The sequence below is a fragment of the Hemicordylus capensis genome, chromosome 5 (genome assembly GCF_027244095.1).
Source record: "Hemicordylus capensis ecotype Gifberg chromosome 5, rHemCap1.1.pri, whole genome shotgun sequence".
NCBI lineage: Eukaryota > Metazoa > Chordata > Lepidosauria > Squamata > Cordylidae > Hemicordylus > Hemicordylus capensis.
Window position 1 is genome coordinate 98,793,495 of NC_069661.1, and position 17,024 is coordinate 98,810,518.

At 41.1% G+C, this 17,024-nt stretch overlaps 1 protein-coding gene across 1 annotated transcript in view; it reads left to right on the forward strand.

Moving 5' to 3' along the window:
* The window catches only part of NFXL1 (nuclear transcription factor, X-box binding like 1), a 114,188-nt gene that overhangs the window by 85,861 nt on the left and 11,303 nt on the right, over positions 1-17,024 (forward strand). Inside the window, exons 19-20 of the mRNA XM_053254371.1 lie at positions 3,879-3,983; positions 12,870-12,956. Coding sequence (XP_053110346.1) covers positions 3,879-3,983; positions 12,870-12,956 — 192 coding nt within the window. The remainder of the gene's footprint in view (positions 1-3,878; positions 3,984-12,869; positions 12,957-17,024) is intronic.

Below are 17,024 nucleotides of genomic sequence, written 5' to 3' on the forward strand. Positions count from 1 at the left end.
CTGCCCTTCTTTCGCTGTGCTCTATGTGAGCCACTTTTCTCTCTCTTTTAGAATGATGTTTAGTGTGGGGTGGGTGGGTGTGTTTTTCGTTTCCTTCCTGCTGTGCCAGAGTTTTTCTTCAGATCCCTTTGTGATCTGTTTGTGGGTTTATGGTTGTGATGACCATTTTATTTTTGAGTTTTTAAATTGCTGGTTTTTAATTGTTTTAATGTGGCTGTATCTTTATTTGTAAGCCCCGGGTGATGGACGGTGGGGGTTCTTTAATGCCTGACCCAGAACTGACATGAGGGATGCTGGATGGGTGGAGAGAATGCCGGGAGGGTCTGTGAGGGGGGTGGGGAGTCGCACAGGGGAGTGCAGGGAGGCTGGGAAACAGCACTGGGATGCCTGGGTACTGTAATTTCTACCAGAGCTTTTCCACACTATCTCCCAGCCTCCCTGCACTCAATCCCAGCCTCCCCACAGATCTTGCCAGCATTCTTTCCACCCGCCCAGCCTCCCCCACACCAGTGCTGGTTGGGCATTAAAGAACTCCTACGCCCCCATCACCACCATACTGCCTGAGACAATTGCCCTGCAATCAGTTGCCTCCACATGGATGCCAGTGTAGAGGGTATCACGCTCTGTGGTATTCCGACATTTCCAATTGCACAGGCTTAGGATCTTGGTTTCTTCATAAGGCGTACAACCCCATCCCAAAGAGCCTAAGTGCCACCTCCCAGATTGGACAGATCATCTACCAACAACATATTTGTCTTGACAGGATTGAACTTTAGGATATTGGCCCTATTCTAGTCTATTTTCAGATTCTGCATTTGCACAGCATCACCTGAATTTGATGAAAACAAAAGTAAGAATTGGGTGTCGTCAGCACAATGATGACACCACACTCCAAATCCTCAAATGATCTCACTCAGCAGTTTCATGTAGCAGTTAAATCTGGGAGATGAGAACTCTATGGAATAGCATAGCTGGCTGTCATAAGATAGAGCAGCGGTCCCCCAGCACCATCTTCTGAAAGTAGCCATCTAGTACAGAGTGGAATTGCTGAAGCACTGTGCCTGTCCATCTCTACATCAGATAACTGCTCCAAGGAGGATGCCATGGTTGATTATATGAAAGCTGTTGACAGGTGCAAGAGAACTAGCAGGGTTGTACTCTCTCTATCCTCCTAGTAGACATTATCTGTTTTAGGACCAAATTCAGGCTGGAAGTTGTCTTGAAATAGATCCAGAAAATTATTCAAAATTGTCTAAAGTTGCACAACAAACACCTGTTCAAACACCTTGCCCTGAAAGGTATATTTGCATCTAGCCAATAGTTGGAATAATCTTAATCCAATAATGGAGAATTGTCTTACCTCCCCGCAATTTGGAGGGAGGCAGGAATCTCCCCGCAATTTGGAGGGAGTAATCCATAGGATCATCTTGTTGGCGAGGCTGGAGAAGGCCACATATCCACTTGGAAAAACTCTGCTGAATGGTATATGAGGATGCAAAGGTGGCAAAGAGAGTCTGCTGCTTTGCTGCCATCATTGCCGGCAAGTAGACTTGAAGATGAGTTAAGATGTGCTTGTTGGAATTCACTTTGAATTTACCTTCTCCACCTTCCAGTTGTTGTATCAACTCCTTAATGCACCATACAGATGAATAATCTGTATTTCAAGGAAGACGGTGCTTAGGAGCAATGATGCCTACTGCCTGAGTTACCTTAGATTTCCAAAGAGTGACCAGGGCATTGACTGGACACTAATGATGCTAAACACCAATTCTCAAGAGCTGTCAGTAATCCAATAGGATCCATCAGCTTCTAGGGTGGATCATCTTCACTCATCCTTATCCCTGCAGGGGGAAAAAACTACAGGGAGCCTAAAATCTCACTAGAAAATTACTTGACCACAATAAGGAAGCGTGATCAAAACTTCCCACATCCAGGCCACCATCTTTCTGTCCTGGAGGCAACTATGAGAAGTAATTAAAAGCCATGAAGTTTGAAATCTGAGTTGTCTCTTTTGAGAGAGAGAGAGAGAGAGAGAATGAATGAGAATATATACAGTATTTGTGCTTCTCATCTGGTTATCTTATAAAATGCTATGTATTCTGTTATGTCACATTCTTCTGGATTTATTAGCATAAAAATACATTTTCGTTTGGTAATAAATGAGAAAAACAGGCATCCTAAACATTAAAATAATTATAGCTCCTATGACATGTTTCTACTGGCAACCCACAGATGAAAATTCACATTAAAAATGAGCATCTCCTGATACATTTGCTTAAACATACTGGAAATGAAAGTACCTCTATAAATCATGAAGGCAAATGTAGATTTAGATTCTATATTTTTAAAAATACTTAAGTGTCAGAATACAAAAATGCTTACAAAAACATTTTCTGAGTATTTTGGAGAGATCTGACAAGCTTGTGGCCTTAGTTAAAACAAGAATCAAATACTCTAGGAAGATTAGATCTATGTTTGGAATCTTGCAGCCAAAGTTAATTGAATGTTCTGGGCAATCTGAACAACAGTTTAAAACAAGGCCTTGTTGAGAGTCTATTTTTCTAAAATGAATAAGAAGTTGTGTTTTTCCTAACTACTGTAATGCCAGTGTAATGCTTGGTTTATGGTTCCTTATCTTCAGAGAATTGGTCATCTCTCACATTTCATAGTAGGGTCTCAGTGAACAGAAAAGTAATAAGAACACCAGTAGGCTGAAAGCGATATCAAAACATTTTTCAACTTTTACAAAAAGAAGCAAAATTCTGCATTACATGTCATTCTGTTGACTTTTGATTTATAGCTGCAACATGCAGAAAAGCTTTTATCTTGCATCTTTTCACGGCAGGTTTCTTACAATGCCATACCAGCTTTTAGTCCCTTCATGTTCTTTGAAATCACAGCTAAAACTTTACAAATTGATAGGAGGAGGAATGTACCCTTGATGCTCCTTGCAATCGACAAAAAATATAAATATAAATGGGCTGAATCTCTGAAGAAACTAATAGAAAAAATAATCATTACAAAAGCAGTTCACAAAATGGTGTAGGCATGTTTTGGAAGCTAGGTTGCTTATTATTATGGTTGTATCCAGTAAATGCCTGCAACATTTGGACAGCAATGTTCTAAACCGCAGTCACAACAGATACGGAGGCAGTGAGATGGCAGTGTGCCATCAAGTTGATTTCGATTCCTGTCACCCACAGAGCCCTGTGGTTTTCCTTGTTAGAATGGTTTACCATTGCCTCCTCCCACGCAGTATGAGATGATGCCTTTCAGCATCTTCCTATATCGCTGCTGCCTGATATAGTACCAGTGGGGTTTTGAAGCAGCAGCCAGGAGCTCTCAGGAGCTAATTTCTAGGTGGGCAGCCATTACTGCTAGGATAACTCTCATTTTGCTTCCTCGAAATGAATGTAATCCCAGCAGCAAGGGCTGCCTGCTGAACACAGAGTCCACAGAGCCCGGGCGAGCTCCCCAGAGCTCATTTCTAGGGCAGCTGGGATTACGTTCATTTCAAGGAAGTGAAATGAACGTTATCCCAGCAGCAAGCGCTGCCTGCCTAGAAATAAGTTCCAGAGAGCTCGTGGCAGCAGCGACCCCAACCAGCTCGAAATTGGGTTTTTGGGTAGAGGGGTTTAATTCCTCATGGACCAGCAGACTGGCATTCAACTCTTCATGGACAGCCAGTCTGTGGACTGGTGGTTGAGAAACACCAGTACAGAGGAACTCTTGGCACCATAACCTCCAGTATCTCAATAGTATTAAGAACTGAATATATAAGGAACAAATATAAGGCAACAAACCAAATTAATGATCTTTTGTGCTATATTTAGAGGATGATTCATGCTCTGTTTCAGATCAACTTTTTTATGTTGTAGTTGTCTTGTGGTCATCGATGTAAAGAGATCTGCCATCCAGGTGACTGTCCTCAGAACTGCAATCAGAAAGTCAAAGTTCGATGTCCTTGCAAGAGAATCAAGAAGGTAAACTTCATCTTCTACTTTGAACACTCCATTTTCTTTATTTAAAAGGCTTGTTTTACTCTTTGATGTCATAGAGCGGTATCTGCACTGATACAGTGCATAAATTTCTCATGAATTGCTGTGGTGTACATTCAGTTTGCTAGTGGGAATTCTGACTTGTAAAACCAGGATTTTGAGGGTAAATATAGTAACTTTGACACTGTATAACCAGAAAAATATTTGTAATCATGCAATTAATTGTGTTAAATGTGTTCACCTTTTCCCTCTGCTGGGAAATACGTGATGTAGTTTAGCTCAAGTTATAACTAGTCCAGAGTAAAAAGAGGAAATATGTTTTCCTGATCAGTGATCAGGAAAAGGCATATTTAATTACGTCAAAAACTGGACCAAGAAGAGTTGTTAAACTTGTAAATCCCTAATGCATTTTGCAGCAGACGTTTTCAAAGTCTCAGTGCAGCTGTGGTGTCATCATCACCCCTGAAGTAGACGATATAATGAATAAATGACTTCCCCTTACATAACTTTATTAATTTTTTGCCAGAAAGCATGTATTTTCTATTTCAATGGCATTTATAGTATTGTGAAGAGGAAAAATTACTCAACACTTGTAGTACTCCTTTCTTCTTTTGCAAAGTAAAAAGCATCATGCAACAAGTAAAATTTTAGAATAAAAATTAAATAATTCATAAGGTCTTCTTCTTTTCAGACTTGAGATACACCTTTTAATTCCAACCTGCGACCCACTTCTGATTTTTTTCTTTTTTACTGTGTATGTCGCTTTTTCATTCTTACTCTTGCTTGTGTGCTTGACTGTCTCTTTCCCCCACAAGTATTCATGAAGTCCCTTAGACCAGGGGTTCTCAAACTTGGATCCTCTGATGTTGTTGGACTGCAACTCCCATCATCCCCAGCCACAATGGCCAAAGACAATTATTTTAATCCTGTGATTTGAAAGGATTACACTGCTTTGCACAAATGACATAATAAAAATAGGTAAACTGTTTAAACAGAACTGAAAAATTATCAGCAAGGATTTAACCATATAGCATTTCTAATACAAGAATCACTTTCTTCAAGTTAATTTGTAGTTTACTCACATCTTCCTTCATAAACAGAACTATACATTGCTTTGTATTATGTGAATGTCAGTTACCAACATGCAGATGGCGACTGTGCAAAGGGACATATTTTTAATGTTAATAAGCTTAATGAAATTATCATTGTTGAGAGATGCATTTTGGAAAAGGTATATTTTTTTTACTTATACTCTTGCTTTTCTATCCAATAAGCTCACAGGCTTAGCCATATCTTATCTAAAACAGTTGAACTAGATGTCAGATAGTTTCATGTGTTATTTAATGGCACCAAAGAATAGCAGCTATTCAATCCGCAAATGAAACATAAGATTGTGCTATTCTTTAAGAGAATTGCCTTATATAATTGTAACCTAAAGCTGTAAAGTCTTGTGACATAGGAAAAAAAGATTATTTGATGCACTGGTTGTAGGGTTTGTTTGTTTTTTTAAAAAAATTGGCCGCCTTTAAGTCCTATTTTGGGTATAAATGCACAACTATTTACTCTATGTAATAATAGAAATATGTATTGCTCATTAATGCAGAGTTTATTGACATGCATGGAAAACCACATCAAATAGATACTCTGCCATAAACATTTAAAGCTGTGGAGCATTAACCAATTAGACCACTTCCATTAGTATGACACAAGTAGAAAAGTGGTTATACAGTAGATCTGGAAGTGATCCATTGTCATCATGAGAAATGGGTTACTGTGCTTGCTCAGGGACCTTCTGGATGGATTAATTAGCTCCTCTCTGCCACCCCTCCCTGCCGTGCACGTGCTCTATGCCTTCCTTTACTCTGCAGTCGGGCACCATTTTGATTCAGTTTTTTTTCGACCGCTGATGCATCAAGACCTTTGTATTGTTGCTCCTCACTAATTAGAAAAGAAAGCTTTGTTCAATCGGATTTGACTGTGTTTTTTGACTATGGACTGTGAGTTTACTATTCTTTGGTTTCTGGACATCGGACTTGGTTGTTTGGAATTCTAAGGCTTTGCCATTAGAATGGAGGAAGCGGAGAGAAAAAAGACTACTTTCAAACGTTTCTGTCAATGTAGAGTGAAATTGCCTTCTACTGATGAACATGTTTGTGCTGGTCTTTGACCGTAATAAAGATGATTGATTGATGAACATGACCTGTGCCTGTTGTGTTTGGGCGAACAGCTTGTCCCTGCCACTTGTAGGATTTGCAAATCATTTTCAAAACAAACTGAAAAATCGATTGTTGTGCCTCAGAGCGGCTTTGTATGGCAACGTGCTACATCCACTGAAGCTGAGACCAGAGTCGACATTGAGATCAACATCTATGGGTTTGGCACCGAAGTCGACATCAACAGTTTTGATGTCAGACCCAGGGTCTGTGCATGCACAGTCTAAAACCCTGGCGAGTGACCCAGAAGAGATTGTTTTCAAAAAGCCAAGAAGCTCTGATGCCGGACATAAGAAACATAAATGGCATAGAGTCTCTTCTGACACCGATTCTCCACCTCCGAAGAAACATAAATCAAAGACTCCACCTCCATTGAGATTGAGAACTCTTTTATCTACGTCGATTCAGTGTCAGGAATTGTCAACGTAAATGGATTCTTTGTTGCTGAACCCTTTGACATTAAGGACTTTTTTACTCTCCATTGGCCCTCAGTTTGTCAGTTCGACATCAACAGCCATGTCAATGTCCACCTCAATACTGAGCGTGTCAGTATTGATGGCTGATGTCGAACATGGATTGACTCAACAGAATGTTTCGAGTTAACCATTGGCAACAATGTCTCCTCATTCCTACAAGCCTCTGACGTGATCTCCAGTGCAGACACCAGTGAGGTCTCCTCTGCTGTTGTTTAACAATGCTGATGATACCTTCTTAGATCAGAGCACTGCGAAGTCGCTAATGCGTATGCTGGACTCTGCCACCAGCGCTGCTTCTGGCTCCACGTTTCAGGAGTTCCTGAGTGGCGGCTTGGGCATTGATGTTGATGTGTATGGAGACTCAACTCCTAAAACTCCATCCCATGTCTTCTTTTAAAAGTTCTATGACCAGAACGGGTGTCTCCTCTTTCCAGCCAGTATGACCTGCTACAACAACGGCCACTTTGCCACCTACCACCACTGCGACTCTGTGGAGGCCATCTTCTACTTTTGTCCCTTTTCAACCTTTAATGCCACAAAGGGCCCTCTGCACACATGTGGTTTTAGACACACAATATCTCCCGCGACACAACTGGACTATGCAGATTTTCAGTTATGGAGGGCACAACATATGCCCTATTTTTAAATTGTTAAATTGTTTTAAGTTTTTACAAATGTTTTAACTTGTTTTATGCTATTGTTAACCACCCAGAGATAAAAGTTTGGGGCAGTGTACAAATGTATTATTAGTATTAGTATTGTCAACAACAACAAGAAGATAATATAATATTGTGCAACAACAACCTGTCTGTGTATAATAATAATAATTATTATTTCTTGTTTACACAGACAGGTGTAATTGACTGGTTTGTTTTATCCATACATCGAGTCCTTCCCAAGGACCTGGGATGGCTGAATTTTATTGTCAATTGTTACAGATATCGTCGCAGAATATAGGCTGTTCCCAGTAAAGCTGCTTTTTGTAATTGGCTGATGGTGATTTCTGTGGCCCCTATGGTGTTGAGGTGCTCTTCAAGGTCTTTTGGAACTGCACCCAGGGCGCCAATTACCACTGGGATTATTTTGGTCTTTTTCTGCCACAGCCTTTCAATTTCAATTTGTAGATCTTTGTATTTGGTGATTTTTTCTATTCTTTTTCTTCTATTCTGCTATCCCCTGGTATTGCTATGTCGATTATTTTGACTTGTTTTTCTTTCTTCTCGACTACAGTGATATCTGGTGTATTGTGTGGCAGATGTTTGTCTGTTTGTAGTCGGAAGTCCCATAATATTTTTACATCTTCATTTTCTTCAACTTTTTCAATTTTATGGACCCACCAATTCTTGGCTACAGGTAGCTTGTATTTTTTGCAGATGTTCCAGTGTATCATCCCTGCTACTTTGTCATGCCTTTGTTTGTAGTCAGTCTGTGCGATCTTTTTACAACAGCTGATTAGGTGGTCCACGGTTTCATCTGCTTCTTTACAAAGGCGGCACTTGCTGTTTGTGGTGCATTTTTCGACTTTTGCTCTTATTGCATTTGTTTTTAGTGCCTGTTCTTGTGCAGCCAGTATTAAACCCTCTGTTTCTTTCTTCAAGTTGCCATTCTTAAGCCATTGCCAGGCCTTGGTGATGTCTGATTTTCCACTTATATTGTGCAAATATTGACCATGCAGGGGCTTATTTTTCCATTTCTCTGCTCGGTTCTTGACTTGTTCTTTCTTGTAGGCCTGCTTTGTTTCATTGGTGTTGAATAGTTTCGCATTATTGACCATTTGAAATGCATCTTCTTCACTGTCCTTTATATATTCTTCAAGGCCTCTTTTCTCCTCCTCTACTGTTTGATGGACTTGCAGCATTCCTCTTCCACCTGAGCTGCGAGGGAGGTATAGCCTATCTAGATCACTGCGGGGTGCAGAGCATGATTGATGGTCATGATTTTCCTGGTCTTACGATCTAGCGTCTCTAGCTCTGCCTGGGTCCAGTCTATTATTCCTACAGTGTATCTGATAACAGGTATAGCCCAGGTGTTTATGGCTTGTATGGTGTTCCCGCCATTGAGTTTGGACTTGAGGATTTTTCTAACTCTCCTGATGTATTCACTTCCAATTTTTCTTTTAACTTCAGTGTGTGTGATGTTATCAGCCTGGATAATGCCGAAGTATTTGTAAGGTTCTTTCTCTTCCAGGTTCTTGATCTTGCTTCCATTGGGCAGTTCTATTCCTTCTGTTTTTCTTATTTTCCCTCTGTTCATTATTAATGCAGCACACTTGTCTAGTCCAAACTCCATTGCTATATCGCTACTGAATATATGGACAGTGTTTAGCAGTGATTCGATTTCTGACTGGGACTTTCCATACAACTTCAGATCGTCCATGTACAGCAGATGATTGATTTGACTTGATGTTTTAGATGTTTGGTATCCGAGGCCTGTTTTGTTTAGTATTTGTGAAAGTGGGGTCATGGCGATTACAAACAACAGAGGGGATAGTGAGTCCCCTTGGAAAATGCCTCTTCTAATGCTAACCTGTCCAAGTGTCTTGCCATTGATTGTTAACTGTGTACTACACATGCTCATTGCTTTTTTTAAAATAAATATCTGAATGTTTTTGCTGACACCAGTTGTTTCTAAACATTTTAGTATCTATGTGTGAGGCAATGAATCAAAGGCTTTCTTGTAGTCAATCCATGCAACACTTAGATTTGTTTTTCTTCTCTTGCAATTTTCTAAAATCATATTGTCAATCAGCAGCTGGTCTTTTGTGCCTCTGGTGTTCGGACAATTTCCTTTCTGTTCAACTGGAAGCTGTTTGTTCGTTAATAAGTGTTGCATCACTTCATCTGCTATTATTCCAGTTAATAATTTGAACATGGTTGGCAGACAGGTTATCGGTCTATAATTACTTGGAACTGCACCTTTTGCTGGGTCTTTCATGGTGAGATGAGTTTTCCCAGTTGTTAGCCTTTGTTCAATATCACCTCCTTGCAAAATGTGATTGAACTGTTTTGATAGTTGTTTATGAAGGCTTGTTAGGTGTTTAAGCCAAAAGCCATGCAGTTCATCATCGCCTGGTGCAGTCCAATTTTTTAATTTTCTTTGCTCTTTCACTTACGGTAGTAATTCTGGTGGTGTTATTAGATCTTGCATTTGTTGGTTACATTTTTTGACCTCTTTCATCCAGCCTGCTTTTTTATTATAATCTATTGGATTGTCCCATAATTCCCCCCAGACATGCACTGTTTCTTCTTTATTTGGTGTTTCTAGGTTTCTTGCAGTTTCTCCTTCTATGCTTTGGTAGAAACGTCTCTGATTCGACTGGAATTGGAGATTCTGCCTGTGTTGTGTAGTTCTGGCTTCATATCTGCTAATCTTCTTTGACACTGCTGTTATTTGCTGCTTTATTATTTCCAGGACTTCTCTAATTTTCCTTGAATCTAGGTGGTATTTTTGGATCAGATACTGTTTGGTGTTTTCATTCTTCAGCTTCTTGTCTTTCATATCTTTCAATTTACTAGCATCTGATCTAAGCCTGGTGATTTTATTTTCTAATCTAATCTTCCATTTAGGTGATGTACTACTTTCTTTTTTGACATGTCCATTGATCTTATATCTGAGCTGTTGTGTTGTTATTGTTGCTGCACTGTACATTAGTTGGTTTGTTTCTTGCAAATTCTTGGTTGTTATCTCTGCAAGTGCAGCATTGACATCTTTTAATGCCTGAGCAAGTTGTTTTTTGGCAACTGTTTTTAGAGCTGGAAGTCGAACCCTGGTGGTTGTTTGGTTCATGTGCTCAGTTATTTTTTGCTTTAGTTCTTGTTGCTTTTCTGTTAAACGGCATTTGGGTGTTTGAGGTGAAGGCAAAGGGGAGGTTGCCTGGTTTTGATTTTGAAACAGTTCAGCAACAGTGGCATCCTCTATTTCCAACACCTCCTCCACCTGCGCCTGAGCAACTGCTTCAGTTGGTGGTAATTCTTCTTCCATGTCTTGAGCCTGTGTTGCTCTTTGCAGTTCTTCCAGCTCAACTCCTGTGAATACTTGGTTTCTTATTATGAATCTTCTCTGGTCTGCTAGCCTTTGTTCTGTTATTTCTGTATCTGGATGCTTCTCTTTCCAAATTTGGTACATTCTTTTTAAATAACCTCTTCTAGTTGGACTAGACTTGTAATAGCAGATCATTATTTCCTTGTTGGCATTTTTCGTATACATTTTTCGGTTAAGCGATGTTTCTTCCAGTAACTTTGCTGTCTTCAGCCCTGGTTGCTCAACTGAAGATCCTGAGTCCTGTTGCCCACTTGCCACCAGATGTCCAGGGACTCCAGAACCTGGCGCGGTCCTTGTTGACCTGGGCGACGACCGATCCGGTATAGATTTATTAAAGTTACATCTCACCATATTGTTGATGGGAGAGGCACTCTTTGCCTGGCTCCTGGTGAGACCTGTCCAGTATGGTTGGACCTCTGGCATAGCTCTCACCTTTCTCAGAGCACGCAAGCCCCACAACCATGCCAAGGTAGTGCCTCACTGCGGGAATAATAATAATAATAATAATAATAATTAATTTGATGTCTATACCACCCTTCCAAAACGGCTCAGGGAGGTTTACACAGAGAAATAATAAATAAATAAGATGGATCCCTGTCCCCAAAGGGCTCACAATCTAAATCTGTACAGCAACGTATGCTGCCTCTTCAGCCTGCTGCCCCCACTGGCACCTCATTCTATGCCTACGGCAGCCATGGGGTTCAGACTACACTCCTTACGGTTGATGTGACTGTCACACCTGCGCACCCTCCTTATCTGTGTCCAATAACATCACCACCTGCTGGAGATAGTGTGCATCTGCCTCTACCTGCACGCCTGGTGGGTTCCCCAGTATCTGTTTCGGAGGTGGTTACTTCCTATACGGTTTGATGACTCATACGATTCCTCTTATTCGTCAGAGCCGGACACTGATAGTGAAGGGGAAATTCCAGAGCACCCTTCAGATTCATCCTTGGATGAACCCCCAAAACCTACACCTCACCTATTGAGGATTGAAACTATACACTAAGATGATGCAGGAAATTGCTGAGTTTCTAGGTCTAGAGAGAAACCGTCCTTCTCCAAACCTTGAGGACCCTGTGTACAAAATTATGGCCACAGTACTATCAACTCAACCTGTCGCCTTGCCCATGTTACCAGTTTTCACTAAAGTGGCTAAGACAGCGTGGGAAGTCTTGCAAACTTCTACCCCAACTTCTAAGCATCTAGAGAGTTTGTACTGCATCAAAGAGGAGGAGAATGCTTACCTTTTTAAAGCACACTATTCTGCTTGTTAGTAATAGACTGCACAGCGTCATCTAAATTGGGCCAATGTCATTCGACCGCTTCCAATAAAGAGGGTAGAAAGCTGGATGTTTTTGGATGCTGCGTTTACTCGACTGTGAACCTGTCTATTCGCATTGCGAGTTATGCAGCCTGTATGGCCCGTTACAATTATTGCCTGCGGGACAGAAGGAGCTCTCCTTGCTGAAACCAGAGGACTTTGTCTAAATACGAGGAGATGCTTAACAAATCAGATGAATTTACCAGACAGCAGCTAAGTACGTAAACACTTGCCAGAAACTGAATCTAGAACAATGACCACTGCAGTCTCTCTCAGGCGCCATTCCTGGTTACTTTCTTCGACCCTGCAGAATGACATGAGATATTGCATTGAAAATCTGCCGTTCAATGGCAAAGGTCTCTTTAATGAGACAACAGAATATGATGGAGACTGCACTGAGAATGTTGAAAAATATTTTGTGCACGCAATGGGAAGAGGTAATTTTTGCCAGTTCGATTCCCTTCTGTCTGTGCTTCCTGAAAATATTCCTTGAGGATTCTACAAACCTTAGGGGCGTAATTTTGGGAGGCACAGTGGCTGCAGAGAGAAGGAGAGATGAGTGAAAATTGTTCCTCCATTGCATATAAGAAATTGTTGGTAGGCAAAATGTTAGTCTGGATGTCAACTACTAATTTTATTAATAATTCAATCACAATAGGAATACAGTGGGTTGTAAACTAAATCGAGCCAAAAAATGCTTCTTGCATAGGAGGCAATGTTTAGAACCATTTGTTCAGCAGCCCAATTTGTATTGGGTGGTGGAGGGGCAAATAGTGTAAGGATATTTTCTTCAACTTAGACTCTTCTTTACTTATAGGAGCTGCTATGCAATAAGGCTCGGGAAGACCAGGTTTTGTTAGAATGTGACGCAGTGTGCAAGGAAATGAAACGCAAAGCTTCTGAGGTAATGTGTCTCTTGTGGTCATGATATATTCTTGCTGCTTCAAGAGATAAAAATGAGTACAGAATTATTTTTCAAGACTATCAGGCAAGAGATAGAATGCAAATTTAAATCAGATGTTCATGTTCAACTGCTGCCGTATGCAAAAAAATTTTTTTCTGTTTATTTGTCATATTAGCTGACATCCAGAGCAGCATACCAGGAAGATTCATCCATGCTGCGGAAAGCTTTCCTAGTTGTGCAGTGTCCGGTGGAGAGAATTTCGGCAATTTTTCATTGTCTTCAGAAGTGCCCTGTGTCACCTGAAAATATGTCCCTAAGGGTTGCATAACCCTCAAGGACATTGTTTCAGGTGACATGGGCCACTTCTGAAGGCAGCACAGATAATAAAAAATTTCTTCCCCCTTGCTGCATGCCCAGCTAGGAAAACTTTCTACAACATAGATACTTCTTCCTGGCGCATCCATGTTACACTGCTCTGTATGTCAGCCAGCATCTTACTGTCTTAGCTTAAACTGTTAATACTATGTGATACTATGAGTATACTGTTAGAATGCTCTATCCATGCGTCTCACTATCTGCTTTATGTTATGAGTTGTGGTGTCTCTACTACTTGAAACTTTTATTTTTAAGATATAGATCGACCTACAGACCTGTTTCCAGTCTTCCATGGTTGGGCAAGGTGATTGAGCGGGTGGTGACCTCTCAGCTCCAGGCGGTTTTGGATTATGCAGATTATCTAGACCCATTTCACACTGGGCTATGGGGTTGAGGCTGCCATGGTTGGCCTGATGGATCATTTCCAACTGACTCTGCTGATCCTTTGGGTTTCTCTGCAGTTTTTGATACCATCGACCATGGAATCCTTCTGGACTGCCTGAGGGAGGTGGGATTGGGTGGCACTGTGTTACAGTGGTTCTGCTTCTACCTCTCTGGTAGATTCCAGATGGTGTTGCTTGGAGAGTGCTGTTCTGCAAAGTGATAACTAAAGTGTGGAGTTCCACAAGACTCCATACTGTCCCCAAGGCTTTTTAACATCTACATGAAACTACTGGGAAAGATTATCAGGAGGGGTGGTCCTGGGAGATCAATACGCTGATGACATCCAGATCTATTTCTCCATGTCAACCTCATCAGGAAATGGAATATCTTCTCTAAATGCCTGCTTGGAGGTGGTAATGGGCTGGATGAGGGATAACAAACTGAGACTGAATCCAAATAAGATGGAGGTATTGACTGTGCGGGTCTGGGACCCGAGATATGGTTTAGATCTGCCTGTTCTGAATAGGGTTACAGTCCCCCTGAAAGATTAAGTATGTAGCTTGGGAGTGCTCCTGGACCCAAAGTTTTCCTTGGTTTCATAAGTTGATGTAGTGGCCCGGAGTGCTTTTTATCAGCTTTGGCTGATGCAATGGCTCTGTCCATTCCTGGAGGTAATCGACCTTAAAAAGTGGTACATATGCTGGTAGCCTCCAGGCTTGACTACTGTAATGCAGTCTATGTGGGGCTGCCTTTGTACTTAGTCCATAAATTACAATTTGGACAGAATGTGGCAGCTGCTCTCTGGGACAACTCGAAGGGACCACATAACACTTTAAGGGAATTGCACTGCTGCCGATATGTTTCTGGGTGAAATACAAAGCGCTGGTTATTACCTATAAGGCCTTTAACGGCTTGGGTCCAGGGTATTTAAGAGAGCACCTCCTTTGTCATGAACCCTGTCGCCTGTTACGATCTTCTGGAGAGGTCCGGTTATGGTTGCCACCGGCTCATTTGGTGGCAGCCAAATGAAACCAGGCTTTCTCTGTGGCTGCCCTGGGCCTTTGGAATAAGTTTCCTGCTGAAATAAGAGCATCTCCTTCTCTCTTTGTTTTCAGGGAGACCCTCAAGACTCACCTGTTCTCACAGGCTTTTAATTAGAATTAATTTTAATAATTTGTTTAAATAATTGTTTTATGCTACTGTTCTAATTGTTTCATGTATTTTAATCTGTGCTGATTTTTAAATGTTTTAAATTTTGTACACCGCCTAGAGATGTACATATCAGGCGGTATAAAAATATGATAAATAGAAGTGATAGAAGTGACTCTGGGCCAGTCACTTCTCTCTCAGCCTAACCTACTTCACAGGGTTGTTGTGAGGAGAAACCTAAGTATGTAGTACACCGCTTTGAGCTTCTTGGAGGAAGAGCGGGATATAAAATATAATGTAATAAAATAAAATAAATATTAAAATATTAAAAACGGTTAAACACATTTAAGAGCAATTTTAAAAGCTTGGAAGGCCAGACCAAACAAATAGGTTTTAAGGGCTCTCTTGAAGGCCAACAATGAACCCAAGCTACAAATTTCTGCCAGGAGTGCATTCCACAGCCTAGGGGCAAGAAAAGGCCTGGTTTCAAGTCGTCACCAGACATACCAGTGGTAACTGGAGACGAACCTCTCCAGTCTGTTAACATGTATGCGTGAACCACCCCTCAGTGCTGATGATTTTTACATGTTTATGAGGAGTTAGGTTATCGGAATAAAAATGCTGACCAATGTAAGAATATTAATGCCTTTGAAAAGTGCCTCTGTATGCAAAAATCCTATTTCATAATTACCAAGTGAAATACACATGCTGGTTTTAAGTGTAGAAAACTTCTGCATAATCTCACAGCTTTTGGCCACTGAGTCAGTTTTGCTTTGTAATTGTACTCTGAGAAATGGTAATAACAGAGGGAACTTCAGGTTGCTAAAATTTTTGCTTTTGCTTTTGCTTTATTTGTAGTAGGCATATACAAAGTTTCCATTAGTCTTCTAACAATCTTGTGTGACAGAGGACTTGAAAGGCATTATCAATATTTGGGAGAGCTGAACAATGTGAAGAAGTAATGGTTTTGGAATATGTGCAGCACCTTATTAGTTTTTCAGATAGAAAAAGAGAAGAATCTTTGAAGGGAATAATACTAATGTCTGTGTTCAGGTCCTTTTCACACACATTAGAATAGCCCTGCTGGTTCAGGCCCAAAGCCTACCTAGTACCTACCTAGTACTAGCATCCTGTTTCACATAGTGGCCCACCAGATGCCTCTGAGAAGGCCATAGGCAAGAGCTGAGGGCATGCCCCTCTCTTGCTGTTGCTTCCCTGCAACTGGTATTTAGAGGCACCATGCCTCTAAGGCTGCAGGTGGCCTGTAGCCACCAGACTAGTAGCCATTGATAGACATGTCCTCCATGAATTTCTCTAAGCCCCTCTTAAAGCCATCCAAGCTAATGGCCATCACCACATCCCATGGCAAAGAATTCCATATATTAATTATGCACTGTATGAAATGTACTTCCTTTTGTCAGTGCTAAATTTCCTGGCCTTCAGTTTCATGAGATGACCCCTGGTTCTAGTGTTGTGAGGGGGGGGGGATTTCTCTCGGTCCACTCTCACTACTCCATGCATAATTTTATACACCTCAATCATGTCTCCCCTTAGTCGCCTCTTTTCCAAACTAAAGAGCCCCAGATGTTGTAGCCTTGCCTCATAAGGAAGGTGCTCCAGGCCCCTGATCAACTTGGTTGCCCTCTTCCGTACCATTTCCAGTTCTACAATGTCCTCCTTAACATACGGTGACCAGAACTGTACACAGTACTTCAAGTGTGGCTACGTCATAGATTCGTATAAGGGCTTATAATATTAGCATTTTTTATTTTCGGTCCTCTTCCTCACAATCCCTAGCATGGAACTGGACTTTTCCACAGTTGCCGTGCACTGAGTCAACAGCTTCAATGAGCTGTACACCACGACCCCAAGATCTATTCTATCTCCTGGTCAGTCACTGACAACTCAGACCCCATCAGTGAATACAGTATGTGAAGTTGGGGTTTGTTTGTAATGACTTTACACTTGATTATATTTAACTTTATTTACCATTTTGTCACCCACTCATCCAGTTTGGAGAGATCCTTTTAGAACTCCTCACAATCTGTTATGGATTTCACTACCCTAAATAGTTTAGTGTCATCTGCAAATTTGGCCACTTCACTGTTTACCCCAGCCTCTAGATCATTTATGAACAAGTTTACAAACACTGGTCCCAGT